General features: G+C 40.4%; 1 protein-coding gene across 4 annotated transcripts in view; it reads left to right on the top strand.

Moving 5' to 3' along the window:
* The window catches only part of KIRREL3 (kirre like nephrin family adhesion molecule 3), a 704205-nt gene that overhangs the window by 663642 nt on the left and 22116 nt on the right, over positions 1-18447 (top strand). For all 4 annotated transcript variants that reach the window (XM_087939024.1, XM_087939026.1, XM_087939025.1 and 1 more), the window contains one exon: positions 11549-11658. In XM_087939024.1, the coding sequence (XP_087795150.1) occupies positions 11549-11658 (110 nt within the window). The remainder of the gene's footprint in view (positions 1-11548; positions 11659-18447) is intronic.

Below are 18447 nucleotides of genomic sequence, written 5' to 3'. Positions count from 1 at the left end.
CCCTGAAGGCCCTGCTAATCAACCTCATAGCCCAATGTAGATAACCAGATGCTCTTCCAATGTTTTGGACTTCAGCTCCTACCACACCAACCAACATGGATAACAATAAGGGGCTGTAGGAGCCAATACAGTCTTATAGTAAGCCATTATCCTGTTCTCTTCACTTCTGTGTCTGAACATAACTAAGCTCTTCCCAGATTTATTAAATTTCTGAACCAAAACATTCTTTTGCCTTTTTTTTTTCAAACAAGAATTTGCATGCCTTCATTGGCATACCTAAATTAAATTATACATGCACTTAATCAGCAGATGTGGGAAACAAATAGAACTAAACCCAAGAAATGCTATGTTGTGATAAGCTTATTCTTTCCCTAATAAACTTTGACTTATTAGAAATGAAGATTTTTTACAAGCCACGGTATTTAAAGAAACAGAAATCCACACGACAGATTTTTTTTTTTCCCTCAATAACCAATTTTCACAAACCTCTTTCTCCTAGTTATGAGAGAGTCTCTCCAGCAGACATTGGGGAAGGAAACCCACGATCAACTTGCTTCTGTTTATCCTACTCAATTTTGAAATTGTAGAAAAGGCCTAATGTTTTACCACTCACCCTTCCTCTTCACCCTCCCCCAAGTATGCTATCAATATTCTTGGAAATAGAGAAATAAGATGCAAGCATCTGCCTGATTTGTTTTCCTTTGCTCCCTTTTTCAAAAAAGAATCAAATTCTTTCTGCCCCATTTATTACGAACAATATGAATTTCAATAAATTCTTATTAAAACACAAAGCAAACTAAATCAGATTCCGCTTCAGGATATTTTGTTAATCCTAAACATTAATCAGGTTCATGTGAATTCATAAGCTAATGAACCTAGCTTGCCCACATTCCTTTTCCTTTTTATATATGTTGGAAGGCGTAAGCATATTTCTATCCACCTACAGCAATGCTTTATATCTCACCTCCCATCTACAATATGGCAAGAGAATTCAATCCATTCAATTTACATACTTTTCACTGTCGATGGCTTTGTTTGTTTTGCAGTGAAAAAAATTCAGGTTGACAACTTAAGTTTTTCTGTTTCATAACTCAAGTTTACTTGTCACTTCAAAAGGCTCCAGGTCCAACAGAAGAAAAACTGTGTGTTGTTTTGATTTGATAACGCTAAGATGAGGAAAACAACCTAAGCATGGAGCATTTGCCATTGTGCAGCCACTTGTCACTCATCATGCCTCCCTCTTGGGAACTTGCTCAAATGTTGTCGGTTCCCTTCTCCAAAGTGCAGGAGAAAAGATCCTATCCTGCTTGTTCAGGTAGCTTTCTAGCAGACACCTATCTGATCAGCAGATGTTTTCTGAGCATCAGAGAAAACTGATGTACAAGCAGTTACTCTTCAGCAATGATGATGCTTTGGAGACAAGGAAACCTTCTGTGCAGCATCCTTTGAATTGAATAAGATAATCAGACGCTACCTGACTGAATAAGAGACTTAACCAAATTACAGCTAGTTCTCAAGTTATAAATGTAATAGAGTCTGCCTGTAATGATTGTAACTCGTAGAATAACAGAGTTGGAAGGGACCTTGGAGGTCTTCTAGTCCAACCCCTTGCTCATTTCAGACAAATGGTTGCCCAATCTCTTCTCAGTGAGAGCTTCTGCAGTGTTGGAGCATTCACAACTTCTGGAGGCAAGTTGTTCCACTGATTAATTGTTCTGACTGTCAGGAAATGTCTCTTTAGTTCTAGGTTGCTTCTCCCCTTGATTAGTTTCCACCCATTGCTTCTTGTCCTGCCTTCAGGTGCTTTGGAGGATAGCTTGACTCCCTCTTCTTTGGGGCAGCCCCTGAGATATTGGAACACTGCTATCGTGTCGCCCCTAGTCCTTCTTTTCATCAAACTAGACATTGTGATAGTGATAAACTACGAACCAACCCAATTTTACAATCTTTTTTGTGATGGTTATGGCAGCCATTAAACAAATGCCACAGTCATTAAGCAAACCAATGATTCATTTTGGGCAGGGGTTTCTGAAAACTGTAAGTAAATGCTGGTTTTTAGCCACACTGATAAAACACGGTCATGTGAACACGGGAAGCTGCAAACTGCCATTAAGTGTGGCCTGGTTACCAAGTACCTTAAGTGTAGTCATGTGATCATGAAGGGGTATAGGAAGTGACCATCAGAACTTCGAATCTAGGTCATAAGTGCCTGCCAAGTAGGTCTGTGGGAACTTTGAATGGTCACTAAGCAACCAGTCGTCTGTTGAGGACTACCTATACTGTCAATTTTTTCAAAGAATCGGTAGGCCACTTCTTGGACAATTCTAGTAAACTCTAAATGACTAAAATTTGAGCATTCTTGTGCTGCTTTCTTCTGTGAGCCAGATCTCACTTCTACATTTACAGAATAGTTTTTGTGTACTGTTTCTCCAGGACTGTAAAAAATAGAAAAAATGAACATGTTAAGAATGTAAAATCAAACGTAGTTTATTAATTGATAAAATTAAAATCTGGGTTATCAAATTCCGAGCATCCCCCAAAGTGCCATCAATATATTAATCATTTGGGAAGACTTGGGAAACTGCTTTGTTAATGAAATTAACAAATTTATTCCAGAACTTGGAAGAAACCAGGAGGGACCAGACACATTTCAGTTAAATGAGAAACGCTTGTCACTTTCTGGAATAGCTGTTTTAGTGCTAATGAAAATTTAGACCATCCATTTTCTGCATGAGGTACCTTGCCAATTATAGGGGAAAAATCTAGTTTGTAGTATAACTGATTTTAACATGATGCTAAGGTGCTACGTCTTCCTTCCTTCCTTCCTTCCTTTCCTTCCTTCCTTCTTTTCTGTTTCTGCAATCATTTAGATTATTTAAAATTTCTCCAAGAAGTCAAATGGCAATCAGAACCATGCAATCAGAACTCCACAATGTATATAAAATAGTGTAGGGCTTTGATTACATCCCATGTGTTCACATCTTCACTTCTTTGACCTTCAGTCTGGTTCTTAATCAGTTTAATTACAGCACGTGCAACCAATGGGTATATTGAATGCCTTCTCTTGGTGCAATCCTGTTCCTCAAGAACAATAGCCTTCTTGGTTTCCCAAACTTCAGTTCAACCCCAGAGGAAGACCTTGGGAGGGCATTCCTTCCAGGACTTTATCAGTTAAGGAAGCAGAGTCTCCTCTGGGAACGGATAAAAAAGGGATGGATAAAAAAAAAACTGCAAGATAATTACAATACAGCTACCTTGCAACAAGAAGCTCAGAAGCATGACAAAGCCATAATCCCCACCCTGCAAAAATGCTGAAAGAAATTCAGAATCAATTTGAAGATGCAGTAGAAAAATAGCAGCTAATTTTGCAGATTTTTTTTTAAGCTGAAGGAGAGAACAATGAAGACATAAAAGAAAAGATGGGTGGTTTAGTAATGTACAGATAAGTATCCCACAAGGCACAATGAAGCATCATTTTGAATCACATCTAATCACAGTCTAACTTCATGACTGTAAAATGCTTTCTTGGTTTCCCAGAACTTGAAGAGTTGATCGAGTGATCAGGATTTTTAGAGCTCCTTCAGTCTTGAAGCTTTTGATCTACTTGCTGACCACATCCATTTTTCTGGATAGAAATCTGGAAAAGTTCCAGCTAAGGAGATGCAGGTCTTTGTCATGTAATAAATGCAATATTGTATTGCCTAAACCAGAAGTGTCCAACCTTAGCAACTTTTAAGACTTGCGGACTTCAACTCCCAGAATTGCAGCTGAGGAATTCTGTGAGTTGAAGTCCACAGGTCTTAAAATTGCCAAGATTGGACACCCCTGACCTAAGCTAAAGAAAGTCCAGGGTAGTAGAGCTGCTATCAACAGAAGATGTCTTCTTGTTTTAATAAGAAGACGCAAAACTCATCACAAGCAATATATGTATATAATAATCAGAGAGATTTTCCGGGTCGGATACTTTTGCTGGCCTTAATACACATCTATTGTTGTTCCTGGATGGCTTTACCTGCTAAAAGTTGTTTAAGGACTACTATCCTCTAGGAAGGACTCCATGAATCCATAATTGACTTTTTATTGAGATTAAATGTTGAAGCTTTGGCTCTCAGGCCTGGACAGAACAAAGGAAGAACCAATAAAATAAAACAGGATGGAAAGAGCAGAGCAAAGAAAGTGGGGAGATATTTTTTCTTCACTGTGAAGCTTGGAAAAGTCCATCATGATATGTTTGTAAGCCCATTACTAAAAGATGCCTGAGGGTGATAGGGAAAGGATGGCCTTCAGGGGGAAAAAAGCATTATCAAGAGGAAGGTAGAAGAAAACTACTAAATTGCATATTGATTTGCCTGATAGCACCAGGTTATTGATTAAGAAGCCATTGCCTCAGGGACAAGAGATGTTAATTCAGGTATTAGTAACCTTGATTTTGCTTCTTTTTTAACCAACACAGCACACACACACCCCTACTAAATTTGTTTATCCATTGTTAGACAAGCATTCCCTCTGCTGTCTTTTGATAAGAGCAAAACAGTTAGCTCTTCTGGGTGAAATGAATATCAACGTGGGGAGGGAAATTAATAAGTTAGACGAGTGAGATATAATGTTTACCATTAGTTTATCTCTCAGTTCAGTGGGAACCAAGAGGTAGGACAGGATATGTTTCATCTGTTTCTCACAGTGAATGAGTTCACATATTAAGCCCAGTTTTGCTTAAACGTGGTTGTTCAATAAACATACTTGGCTGACTTCATACTATTCCCAAAGCCATAAATCAGGAATTTGGAATCTTTGAGAGGTCAGGAACCCAGTTCAGCCTTCTGACCTTCTACATGGCCAGAGGAAGTCACTTTGGTGGTGCAGTAACTACCAAAAGAGAATGGCGACTGGTGGTTGTTTACTTGTTTTTGTGGGAAGGAGGGGGATAAAGGGTAGGAATGAGGACAGGAGACCTGGCAAAGTGCTGAAATACAAGTCTGAAATTCTGCACCTCAAATTGTGCCACCGAATTTGTATGAAGCAGTTTGGAGGAACTCACAACTCTGAGGAAGCCAACCACATGCCAGGCTAGTCTGAGATGTGAACCCAGTCATTCAGCACAGATAATCTGCAGAGTTGGTTTGGCTAAATTTGCAATTGATCTGTCTTCTTCTTCTTGTGCCATATCCGTCATCGGACGCTGGCGATCATGTAGGTGATCCTCTTTATCAACAGCCACATGAAAAAGTGCTGTTGAGTTTTGTTCAAACCAGCCCCTTAGATTTTGAAGGCACAGTATTCTTCTTCTGCCTGGACCTCATTTGCTTTCAATCTTTCCCTGGAGGATGAAGTGAAGGAGGCCATATTTTTCCAGGTGTTGCATCACATGTCCTAAATATTCTAACTCTTGCTTTTTCATGGTTTTGATGATTTCCCTTGGCTTTCCCAGGCAGAATTTATCTGTAGGCCATTGTATCCTAAACGCCTGACTGTATGGAATTGCAGCCACAAAATACCTTAATCCAGCTTTTTTCTGAGGGTTCCTCAATAATTCCAAGTATAGGATATATTTTAATTGTGGGGGGAGGTTTCCCCCTCCAAAACACCTTAAACTAATACAGCATTGGTCACACTTACTGGGTTTTTCCAGATCTACCTGTAGATTACAGAAACCTGGGGTTATAAAATTGTTTTGTAATTAAGTGTGCAAGGTCTTTGAGCAAAGGTGGTGTGGCCTGGTTCATACCCTTCTTTTTATTTTACTGCTCTGCCATCTCTCTGATTTTCGGTGCCCACAAACCTCATCATGTTTGGATATAGACTGAGGAGCACACAGATGAACTCTTGAGTTACTGTCTCTCATAAAATAGTCTGTCATTCAGAAACCATCCCGAGAGATGATTTGTAGCCTGTCTCTTGAAAGCATGCATTATTTACAGGGACTTCAAATCTGCTCCTATCCAGCGAGCTTTCAAATTTGGTTATAAAGTGCCTTCTTTTCTCCCAGTCTCTATAGTGCTTCAAACCTTCTCACCAAGCACTATTACATTATGCAGGCTTTGAAGCAAAGATGCTGATGAAGATTTAGATTTTCTAAAAAAAAATCTCCGTCCCTCCCTCCTTTTGTAATCAAACAGGAAATTGGGGGTGCCAAAATAAATGATTAAATTAAACCCATTTCCACAAATATTTAATGGGCTGGCAGTTTGCACAAGCCAGGGAGTTCTGCAAAATGTTTACATGAGCAGACTAAGCTCCTTCAAAGCCAAACCAGGATACTGCAGCTTGGGGGTATTGCTTGGACAAACTATTTCCTCCTCTCCCCAGAAATAATGTAGTATAGCTTTGAGAGAAAGTGGCTTGTGAACCTCAGTGTAAATTCTTGTGGCCTCCTGGTGTTGAGGACAAACTAGAAGTCATCCCTCCCCCAAAACAATGGTAGTCCTTTCCCTCATTTATCTTTGTCCCAACTTGCTTCAGCCTCACAACTCAACCCTGAGCAGATTATTCCAAAAAGAAACCAGGAGTCATCTCCAGAGAGGAATGGGACAACTTGCCAAAGACAACACACCATAGCCAACTTGCCCTAGCTAACTCACCGCAGGACAACTTGCCACAGCCACTTGTCATGGAACAACTCTCTGCAGGACAATTTAACAATTCTATTTAATTATTTAAAATAAATAAAATTTATTTCAATTTTATGACATTCACCTTTCATTCTGTCCTTCCTTTTGCATCTTTTCTTAAATGATTCTGTTCCACTACGTCTTTAGAATAGGATAGGATAGGATAGGATAGGATAGGATAGGATAGGATAGGATAGGATAGGATAGGATAGGATAGATAGATAGATAGATAGATAGATAGATAGATAGATAGATAGATAGATAGATAGATAGAATTCTTTATTGGCCAAGTGTGATTGGACACACCAGGAATTTGTCTTGGTGCATATGATAGGATAGGATAGAATAGGATAACAGAGTTGGAAGGGACCTTGGAGGTCTTCTAGCCCAACCCCCTGCTTAGGCAGAAAACCCTTCACCACTTCAGACAAATGGATGTCCAACCTCTTCTTAAAAACTTTCAGTGTTGAAGCATTCACAACCTCTGGAGGCAAGTTGTTCCACTGATTCTTGCCACTGATTATCTTTGATATTAGTGTAACTGTTGTCCTGCAGCAAGTTGCCCCATGGTGAGATGGCCATGGTGACTTGTCCTGCAGCAAGTTGGCTGTGGCAAGTTGGCCATGGAGAATTGGCCATGGCGGAATGTCATGGACCCATCTCAGAGAACCCTACCACAATCTGGTGAAGTGAGCTCTACTTTTGGAACCTTTTTCATAAAATCTGTTATTCGGAAGGGTGATTAAGTGGTTCCAGATTCCTTCAGATTCCTGATTAACACAGCTCTCCTACAATGCCCAAAGGAGAAGAGATCCTGGTAAGAATAGAAGACTTTCCCTCCCAATCTCATTGAAAATTCTCCTGCACGACTCTCTCCCTTCACATTCAGTTGAGCAGATGCATAGAAGAATTTCCCCAAGGACTGGGTTTGAGACATAGGTTGGATTTCTCTCTCACCTTGCTGTTCCCAAATTAGTAACTAAAAGATAGGAATTTTTTTTTTAAATAACTGCTTGGTTGAAATACTCAGGGCCCCTGAGATTTTTAACCTGACAGACTCATTAAAAAAAAAAATCTGCAATATTTTACTTCCTTTGCTGTTTCATGGTCCTGTCTGGCAAAGTACAGGTAGGCCTTGACTTACAACACTTCATTTAATGATGGTTCAAAGTTCCAATGGCACTGAAAAAAGTGACTTATGTCTTATGTTTTTCACACTTATCACCATTGCAGCATCCCCTGTGGTCACATGGTCAAAATTCAGACCCTTGGGCAATTGAGTCATATTTATGACAGTTGCAGTGTCCTGGGGTCAAGTGATCCACCTTAGCAAACTTCTGACAAGCAGAGTCAATGGACAAGCCAGATGCCCGTTAAAAACTGCAGTGGCAAGGAAGGTGATAAAATGGTGCAAAACTCATTTAACACTTGTCTCACTTAGCAAGATAAATGTTGGGCTCAATTGTGGTTGTAGGTTGAGGAGTACCTGTATTAGCTCCAGATGATTCTATCTGCGCCGCGATGATGCAGTGGTTTGAATGCAGTACTGCAGGCTACTTCTGTTGACTGCCGGCTGCCTGCAATTTGGCAGTTCAAATCTCACCAAACTCAAGGTTGACTCAAGGTTGAGTCTTCCATCCTTCCGAGGTGGGCAAAATGAGGACCCAGACTGTTGGGAGCAATAGGCTGACACTGTAAAACCACTTAGAGAGGGCTGTAAATCCACTGTGAAGCGGTATATAAAAGTGCTATTGCTTCCTTCCCTCCCTTCATTCTCTCCCTCCCTTTTCCCTTTTCCCCTTCCTTCCTTCCTTCCTTCCTTCCTTCCTTCCTTCCTTCCTTCCTTCCTTCCTTCCTTCCCTCCCTCCCTCCCTCCTTCCATGGTGGTGCAGTGGTTAGAATACAGTATTGGAGGCTAACTCTGCCCACTGCCAGGAGTTTGATTCTCACTGGCTCAAGTTTGAGTCAGCCTTCCATCCTTCCAAGGTAGGTAAAATGAGGACCCAGATTGTTGGGGCCAATAGGCTGACTCTGTAAACTGCTTAGAGAGAGCTGGAAAGCACTGTGAAGTGGTTTATAAGTCTAAGTGCTATTGCTATCAACAGATAAAGCCTTAGGTCAGCAAGATTCATAAAAGAACAATGCCATCTTGATCCAAAGTTTGCATATTGTCTACAAATATATGAGCAATGCTACTGCAATGGACCTTTTGAAAAAGAAGGAAGCAAAACTTCAAGAAACCATCAAGCAAAGTGGTGAAAGCAAGGCCAGTGGTCACAACAGCTGGGTTCCATTTTAAGACTGTGTTCCCACTTACCATGTACAAGCCAGAGATGTTAAAGACAGAGAACTGAAAGATACAAGAGTACTTGAGTATAACGGGGAGGGGAATCCTCAAGAGTAACATCCATACAAAGATCCTATCTCAATTGGTTTCTCCAAGTAGTGGTTCAACCAATATCTGAATTGACACTATGGAAATCCGAACATAAAAACTTTCAAATGGCATCTGAACAACGCTGCAAATGTCTTTTGTTGGACTATCTGATTGAATTCAATGTGGAGGATCCCCTGGTTCTGATGCACCTTGTTCTGACCCAGCCTTCATGAGCCCCACTCAACAGCCTACTCATGAGGATAAAACCCTTTTTATTTAGAAAGGCAGGAATACAAGCATTCACTGACAATGCTCAAGGTCACACATCCTTAGGTGATTCACACAGGGAGCCTCAATTAGCACTCCAATGCCAACACAAAGAGTCCTGAACAACCTGGATAGTGACAAAGAAATCCTGGCAAGGAATCTTCCAGAGGGAACTCTTCTGGAGCATGAACGGCTGTCTCCAACAACCTCACCTCCCACAACCCTCCTCCTTATATCCCAGCCAGGGAGGGGATTGTTAACCTCTCCTTCTTTTCCTAAATAGCTGGCCTTCAGTCCTGCATTCATCTCCTCTCCACATTTCTCTGTGCATACACACATCTGGGACAGGCCCCAGATGTTCCTCCCTCTTGCTCAGCTCAGGCCCCGAAACAGCTGCCTCTCCACCTGAGTGTGTGTAGATGGGCCTTGCTCTGCATCTGGTTCTGAGACCTCCTGCTCCTCAGAGCCTTCTGCAAGGCTCGATGGAGATCAAGGCACCCCCTCCATCTCCTCTGACTCCTCTGACTCGGCTGCCAACTTGAATCACAACACATCTTGAGTGCTTGACTTAACCTCATAAAAATATGTTTTCTGACATCTCCTGGACAGAAAATCCAAAGTTAGAGAGAGGCTGGCAGAGCCAGGGGGAGGAGTCAAAGAGGGATCTAATCTGAAGTCCTTATATAGGCACAAGAAGGTGAAATCTGGCCCCTCTTGAATGCCATTGAACCTTATCTAGTCTTACCCAGGTGTAAGCCATCACTTTGAGAAGATTTATGTGTATAGGCATGAGCAATAAATCAGCTAATTGAATTATTTATGGGTGAATCTGGTTGTTCACACCTGACACTGTTTGATTTATCTTGCTTACATTAAGAGTCATAAAGACTATCCTTCTGTATGGGTTTTATATCATTCTAACTGTTTAAAATTCTTCCAAAACTTTGTGGGATTAATGATTGTAGGGGAAAGAGTTGTGCTTGACCCCCCAAAATGATTTGATTTTTATCTGCTCCAAGTGGTCAAATAAATGCATTTTAATGTTAGGTAGATCTTTGCTAGGTGTCAAATTTGGCTTTACTGGGGAGGTTTTACCAGGGGATTTTTGTTTGGGTAAGCTTTATTTATTTATTGCAAACTAATTCCAGGACTATTTATTGGAAAGGCAGGACATAAATCAATAAATAAATAATCTCCCTTTTAATATGTTTATTCAAGGGCCAATTATAAATAGCAGCCCTCCTCTTCAATGTTTTTTTCAGAGCTTGTGGCTCTTTAGACTTACCGTACTTCCTGTCAGTCTTTTAATCTTAGGCATGCATAGAGGAAAGTGTTTCCTTTCCTCTCAAGCCTGCTGCTTGTTATCTTGGGTTTAATTTTTCAAAATAAGTCTCTTCAAAGATTACTAGATGACTCGGGATCCTGGGGTGGGGAGGTGAAGAAGAAACAGGTCTCTAAATCTCACTGCCCTTTTCTGGACTCCACTGTGTGTAAAAACAGCCCCTTCTCTTCCTCTTCTAAGGCTGATCCCTTGGAAAAGATCCAAAAACTTACTTGTGTGTTCATGGGGTTTATTATTTAGATGATGTGATAGTTCATTTACCAAAGAGAATGTTCAATTCACAGATTTCCAGTGTTTTAATGCTGCTGACTAGGAAAGAAGGATTATGTTAGAATATCTGTAGCATGGAAAGGCTCTTCTGGTATCAATGGTGACCTTCCATATGTCTGGACATCTGGCTCACAATCCTAGGTCACTGTAAGCAGAGTTAAATGCTAAGTTTCAGAAGATTTAAGTTTCAAACCCTCTCAATACTATCCAATGAAAGTCGAATAATAATAAATAGCAGCAACCCTGTGTCTTGTATACATCTAATGAATATCCTAGAAGATTCCTTCATGTACTTTTTGAGGTTCCAGGAAGATAAGGATATATAGTGGCACCTTGATACTCATCCTTAATTGGTTCTAGGAAGTACAATGAGAACCAGAAACCATCAATATCAAACAAATTTTTCTCATAAGGAATAATGTAGTAGGGTCACAAGCAGCCAACACTGACAAATTTTAGCTTGGGTGTTTAGTACTAAACAAACGATGAATACCGGGACAAAGTTCTCACATCAAAATGCATTGAGTACCAAATTAGATGAGTTTTTAAAGCAGTTAAGTACCAACGTGCCTCTGTATAAAGCATTCTTGGGGGGGGGGGGACCCTAATTGTTGGTCAGATCTCTGGATCAGTGAGCATTCCTGTTATTTCTCCTAACGGTCAATTCTTTATTCTTTTGCTTAGATCTGAAAGGAGTAGTTTCAGCCAAGAATGATATCCGAGTTGAGATTGTTCACAAAGAATCTGCCTCAAGCAGAGAAAGTGAAGAACACCCAGCAATCAAGCAGTTAATGGTAAGGATTCATTTCTGGCTTCTCTTAATCTCACTCGCAACAATAATGAGTGGAGGCATATGTTTTTTAGTGTATGAAAGCCTATGACAGAGAGGTATGCTGTCTCAAAATTTAACACATCACTGAGAGCTGTTAAAACCACAGAGTGCAACTTTATTAATGCAGACAAGAGGAACAGGAAGGATTGACTATTGCTGTTTGGCAAATAGCCTGCAGGCTCTGATGAAAAGTAAGGTTTCCTACTCCTTGATGGAGAAGTTGACGTGACCACCAGTGGACCCAAAGGATGTAGAGCAGTGCATGACTGTCACCACCCTCATTTATTTAAGCAAGAACAACTGAGATGCATGTTCGGTTGCAAGTTGGATGCCCACACCAAGTCTTTCAACTGGGAAAGTTTACTGGTCAGTTCATTGCTGTCAGACCCACTAGAGCTTCAAGCAGAGTTGGGTGACCTGAAATTACACACAATTCCAACTATCTCTCAGAGATCATTCAGGATAGTTGAATGCCTGGGGCTATCTCTAACGGCATCTCCCATAGCAGTAAAAAAAAAAACACAAAAGATTGAAATGGACAATTCACCTTGAGTTACAGTTCAACAATTTTGCTACCTCTTTGCAGTGCAAAACATGAGGTGCTGAAGTCACGGAACGCCACCGATGGCACCCACCTCTGCCCTCCCCAAACCTCCAAAAAAGTGTTTTTTGTTGTTGGTCAGTCACTAAGTCATGTCCAACTCTTTGCAACCCCATGGACCATAGCATATCAGGTGCCTCCCATCCTCCATCATCTCCAGAATTTTCCCAAATTCAAGTTCACTGCATCAATCACACTGTCTCTAACCATCTCATCCTCTGCTGTTCCCTTCTCCTTTTGCCTTCAGTATTCCCAACATCGAGGTCTTTTCATTTGGTGGCCATTTGAACTTCAGCTTCCCAAAATTGTAATTTGTAGAATATCCAGAGAGAGAAGATACTTAATGCAGCAGCCCCCAATCTCGGAGAAAGGCTTTCCTGTGGACTGGAGGGCACATGGTTTTGTGTGCTGACTGCATCCCACAGATAAAGCTGCTTGTTTGCATGGCCCAGTTTCTGGGATGCTGCAACCCGGTACTGGTCCTCGGCCCAGGGATTGGGGACCCCTGACTGGAGAGTATGAATATCACTCTGCTTTAACTACAATAATGTTTTCCTTATGACACTCACTCCTTAAAATGGAGCTCCCATCTTGCTTTTCCATAGTTAATTTCCATCCTTTGGCCCAAAGAACACTGTTCTATTATAAAGATTAGTAGACCTAGACTGGGTCATGGGGAGAGTTGACTCATTCAAGGAATTTGCTACTCAGCCCTCAAACTGCTAAGTATGTCAAATAGCTAATCTACCATGTTTGCTATGGAAACCAATGATGTCAAAGATTAAAAATATAGTGTAAATAAAAATATGATCAAGCCTAAAGACTAGGCTCTGCCGGTTGGGCTGGGGTCCAAGTGGGGGAAGTTCCATGTTGGAGGTGACTGCTGGACTGATGGCAGAATCCACTTCTCCCCCCTTCTTCTCCACTTTTTTGGTTATCCATCTTTTTTAGGTTATCGTGTTGATGTATTCTTGTTGCATTCTTTTTTCATTGTCCGTGCTATTGCTCTGTTATTTCTGTTCTGTTTACCATCTTTTTACTTCTTCCTTTTTATCGTAAGCTGCCTAGAGTACAGATAGGCAGTGAATAAATTTAGCAAATAATATATAAATAAAAGTATGTCACAGAAAACAAGAGCAGAGACCTCTGCTTATCAGTTTGTGATGCTCCGTTGCTTTCTCTCTCCTCCAGATATGTCAGGAAGTTCTTCTGTTGAACAGCTATAGGATAAATGTATTTATACAATACTGGGCACAGCTAGTTGGGGGTTTAAAAAAAAGTTGGGTTAAAAACTGAATCCAAACCAAAATACTTGCCAAGACTTGAAGCTACAAGGAACAATTTTCCTATTCTTCTTACCATTTGGCGTTCTGCATTCCAATGCCAGATTTGCTTTGTCCTGGCTGGGGCTACATTATAAATGGCTAATATAAGACATCCACATGGAAAGAATATGGAGTCATGACAAATACAGTAAAACTGTCCAGCTATAAGCAGAGAGTAGAAAAGTAAAAGAGAGGGAGAAGAAGAAAGCATGTTTTAAGCATGTTTGGTTTTTCTCTCCATTCCTGTAGGCACACCTCTATTATCGATTCAATTTCTCAACCATATTTTATTTATATTTATTATTCTATTTATTTATTATTGTGTATCCCACCTTTATCATTTTTGCAAAATAATTCAAGAAGGTGAACATATCCAACACAACTTCCTCCTCCTATTTTTCCTACAACAAAAACCCTGTGAGATGAGTTGGGCTGAGAGAGAGTGACTGGCCCAATGGCTAAGATGGCACTAGAACTCACCATCTCCTGGTGATTGGCCCAAAATCTTTCAACTGGTTTTCATGGGTAAGACAGGACTAGAACTCACCATCTCTGGTGATTGGCTCAAAGTCTTTCAACTGGCTTTCATGGGTAAGGTAGGACTAGAACTCACCATCTCCTGGTGATTGGCTCAAAGTCTTTCAACCGGCTTCCATGGGTAAGGTAGGACTAGAACTCACCATCTCCTGGTGATTGGCTCAAGGTCACCAAGCTAGATGTCATGTCTAAGATGGGACTTAAACTCACAATCTTCTACTTTCTAGTTTGCTGCCTTAATCATTAGACCAAACTGGCTCTCTTATTGATTTTTCTTGCTTATAGGAGAGATAGGCGACATAAATATTTAATAAACAAATGGATATTTATTCATTTTGGTTGGAAAGGTGGCCAAGGAAAGACCCAGTTTGAGAGGGAATCCTCATAGCTTGGGGAAAATTGATTTGAAATGATGCAGATATGCAAACCTAATTCTTGAAATGTATTTGAAAGCAGAATAAGGAGCTCTCCATCGATCATAATTCTCTCTCTCAGTTGCTCCACCAAATTCTAAAAACATCCTTTGTTTTGCATTTCAAAACTCTTAGTAAAAAGAAGAATCACACAGCTGGATTTTGTGCTTCTCAAAGCTAAGATCCAAATGGATACCAATACCAGGCTTACCAGAGTTTAAATAGCCAACTTAAAGTTTCATAAAATAGCTTATTTTATTACTGTAGTGTTTTATATACTTCTTTATTAATTCTGGTATGATATATTCCCAATTTACTACCTTTCACTCTGAGCCCAACTTCGCATTTAAATTTAAATAATTTGTTTTATTTATAACTCTCCCGTGGTGCAATGAGGAGGGAGCACATGTTTTGCATGTAGAACATTCTCAGTCCAGTCTTCAGCTCCTTCACCTAGCTTCTACCAGAATGGACAACTCAGAGATAAATAAAACAACAGTCTGACTTGGTAATAAACTGGTTTCCAATCTTCCATTTATCAAGACTCATGAAGCCACAAGTCCTCTTTTTCTTCCTTTCTCTACCTCAATATCCAGTAATCCCAATGGATGGTTGTTTATTTATTAAATTTCTACACTGTCCACCTCACCTAAGTGACTCTGGGTAATTTACACCAACACACACATTGTTACATCTTAAACCAGTTTAATCCAGATATCTTAAGACAGGAGCATCTAAAATCACACAAAGAGATCCAACAACTTCCCAAAGCTTTTTTAGTTCCATTTGACACTGGCCAGGAACCTTCCTTTTCATTGGAAATAAAATGAGCATATCAAGTTATAAAGACTTTCAGTGCAAAAAGGGCAAGGACAATATCTTTGCATCGAATCAGAATAAAGCTAGAAGGGACCTTAGAGGTCTTGTAGTCTAACCCCTTGCTCAAGCAGGAGACCCATGCTATTTCAGATAAGTGGCTGTCCAGTCTCTTCTTAAAAAACTCCAGTGATGAAACATCCAAAACTTCTGGTGGGAAGCTGTTCCACTGGTTAATTGTCCTCACTGCTAGGAAGTTTCTCTGCAATTCCAGGTTGCTTCTCTCCTTGATTAGTTTCCATCCATTGTTTCCTGTCCTGCCTTCTGGTGCTCTGAAAAATAAGTTGACCTGACAATAGTTTGTCTAACACCCCAGAAGGGTTCCAGCCTGTACTTTCTCCAGCATGCTTAACAAAATAAGTCATTCATTACCACTTAGTGCCATCTCTCTCTCTCTCTCTTTCTCTCTCTTTGCAATCCTTGCTCCAGGCAGGAGAAGCTAATGAAGACTTCCCTTCTCATGATTAAAAAGACTCTATCTTTCCTTCTCATTGCATGCAACACTAAGCATATCATCCTACCTCTAGCAATAACAGGTCCAGCCTGGGCACATTCAAATAACATCCTAATAAGAATTATTAGGAAGAAATTTGTCCATGAGCTGACAGATTTGGATTTGATTTCATTAACATACGAGCTGCAATGAATCCCTGGCAGGACTGCAAACAGCCCTGGGAGCATGATGGAAGTCAACCAGCCTGCTGTGCAAAGAGAAAAGGAATCTGGAGATGTGGCAGAAACCAACTGTTGTCCCATCTCCTTTGGTCTAACTCCACATTGATTCTTCCTTCTTGGACTTCTGCCAAATTTCCACAGCAGCCACCTGTCAAAGTTGGCAACTTAAGATGTTAAAAATGAGCTTCCTTATCATGCCAGCAATCATTGCTATGTTCAGCTGGCAACTTGCTGTGTGTGGTAGTGGTGATGGTGGAAGGAATACAGGCTTTGCAGAGCAACTCTCTGAGCCGTGCATTCCTTTCCCCCACCCCCACCCCGAGTTTTACAAATGAATGTTGCCTATTTGACAGCAGGAGGCATTGTATAATAAAATAAAAAATCTCCTTTGAAATATCCATGGCTGTGAATGCTCATGCTTGGATGTAGAAGCTGTCCAGAATTTTTTCCCGCCTTATTCATTGTTGATACTAAGACTTCCTTGGTCCAGGTATTGAAAGAGGGGGTGAGGGAGAGAGGTCTCTTATCCCAGAATTAGAATAACAGAGTTGGAAGGGACCTTAGAGGTCTTCTAGTCCAACCCCTTGCTCAAGCAGGAAACCCTGTTTTATTTCAGACAAATGGTGTCCAATCTCTTCTTAAAAACTTCCAACTTGGAGCATTCACAACTTCTGGAGGCAAATTGTTCCACTGATTGTGGAACAACTGTCTAACTGTCAGGAAATTTATCCTTAATTCCAGATTGCTTCTCTCCTTGATTAGTTTCCACCCATTGCTTCTTGTCCTGCCTTCAGGGGCTTTGGAGAATAGATTGGCTGCCTCTTCTTTGTGGCAGCCCTTGAGATATTGGAATGCTACTATCATGTCTCCCCTAGTTCTTCTTTTCATTAAATAGGCATACCCAATTCCAGCAACTATTCTTTATATGTTTTACCCTCCAGTCCCCTAAAACATATAAGGAATGGTTGCTGGAAACCAGGTCCCACTAACCCAAATGCTTCTTACTAGAGCTAATATGTAGCACCCTTTCATGCCTTTCTACTTTTTTTCTGTTGGAATCATTTCAAACCCAGCACACATGTCCAAGCAATGCCTAATAGATAGCATCATCCATGAGCAACTAAATGAAACTCAAGGACTGCCATACAACAGGATGAAACTAAAGCCCAGGATGATCTTTGTTCTCATTCTCCCTTGCCTGGGAAAAAAAAAAAGGAGACTCAAAAGTCTTAGAAACCTTCTCTGATATTGAGTTTCTCAGATAAAGACTGGATGAATTTCCACCCAGCTGTTCTGTGGGTGGAGACCCAAAGACATTGTGCATATTGAAGAATAGGTCCTATTAGGAGAAGGCAGTTCCTTAGGAGTAAAATCTGTTTGCAATCATGCTTATTCTTAATTTTTTCCATAATTAACAGTTGGAGTATGAACTAAGTGCCAGCATATCTCTGACTTTATAAGTTTTCAGTTTTAATACAACAGTGCAGAAGCAACATCTTGATATAAACATCTCCTGATCAGACTGCTGTTTCTCAAAGATATTACTCGGTGTACTTTGCTTTTGGGTTACATTTTCACTTTGTTTTGAAGTGTGATCCTTGTCTGTTGCTTACAGCTTCTTCAGCTTTATGCCTACGCTATCTACCAACTCCACTGTGAGGTTAATGTTTTTGTTCAGAAACAGTTTGGGGTAGAGTTCTTGGAATTGATGTCCAGACATTTTAAACTCGCCAAAGTTGTGAACCACTGCCCTATACAAAGCCAACAGAGGAGAGGAATCCACAGACAGCTGAGTCAAGAATAGTTATATTATCAGCTGAGAAGTAAAATCAGGAGTCTGATGCAAAACTAAACTTTATGTTGAAAACTTGTGTGTATCACTTGAGGTAGAAATGGCCAAGAAACAAGATGTGCAGAAATTACAGGAAGGATGTTTATTGTAGTAAGGTGGAATAACAGAAGCTTGAAAACCTATCAAAGTTCTCTATCCTTCATGTACTGAACAAAGTCAAGCCATTTTGATTTTCTCAGGATGAAGTAATCTTTTCTGAAACTCCTCCCTTTGCTGTTCAATTATCCTTCCCCACTTCCAAGGCCAAATGTTCATTTTCCCCCCAACGGACTATGAATCTTGGACCAGAATTTCCATAGACATCTTCCTGGAATTGATTCTTCCTGCAGAGTTGTGCAATTTCTCCTCCACTGTGCTTTTCCAATGATACATGGGGTTGTTGAAAAGATTTTAGGTTAGGAAAGTGATTAATTTGTCTTTTTTCTCTTTTAAATCTCACATGTTGGAGGGGGACAATGGTGTAATAGAGTTG

Source organism: Pseudonaja textilis, chromosome 9, assembly GCF_049901715.1.
Source record: "Pseudonaja textilis isolate UNSWEBS1 chromosome 9, rPseTex1.2, whole genome shotgun sequence".
In the NCBI taxonomy this organism is placed as follows: domain Eukaryota; kingdom Metazoa; phylum Chordata; class Lepidosauria; order Squamata; family Elapidae; genus Pseudonaja; species Pseudonaja textilis.
The sequence above is the reverse complement of the archived record's forward strand: the minus strand, read 5'-3'. Positions and strand labels throughout refer to the sequence as shown.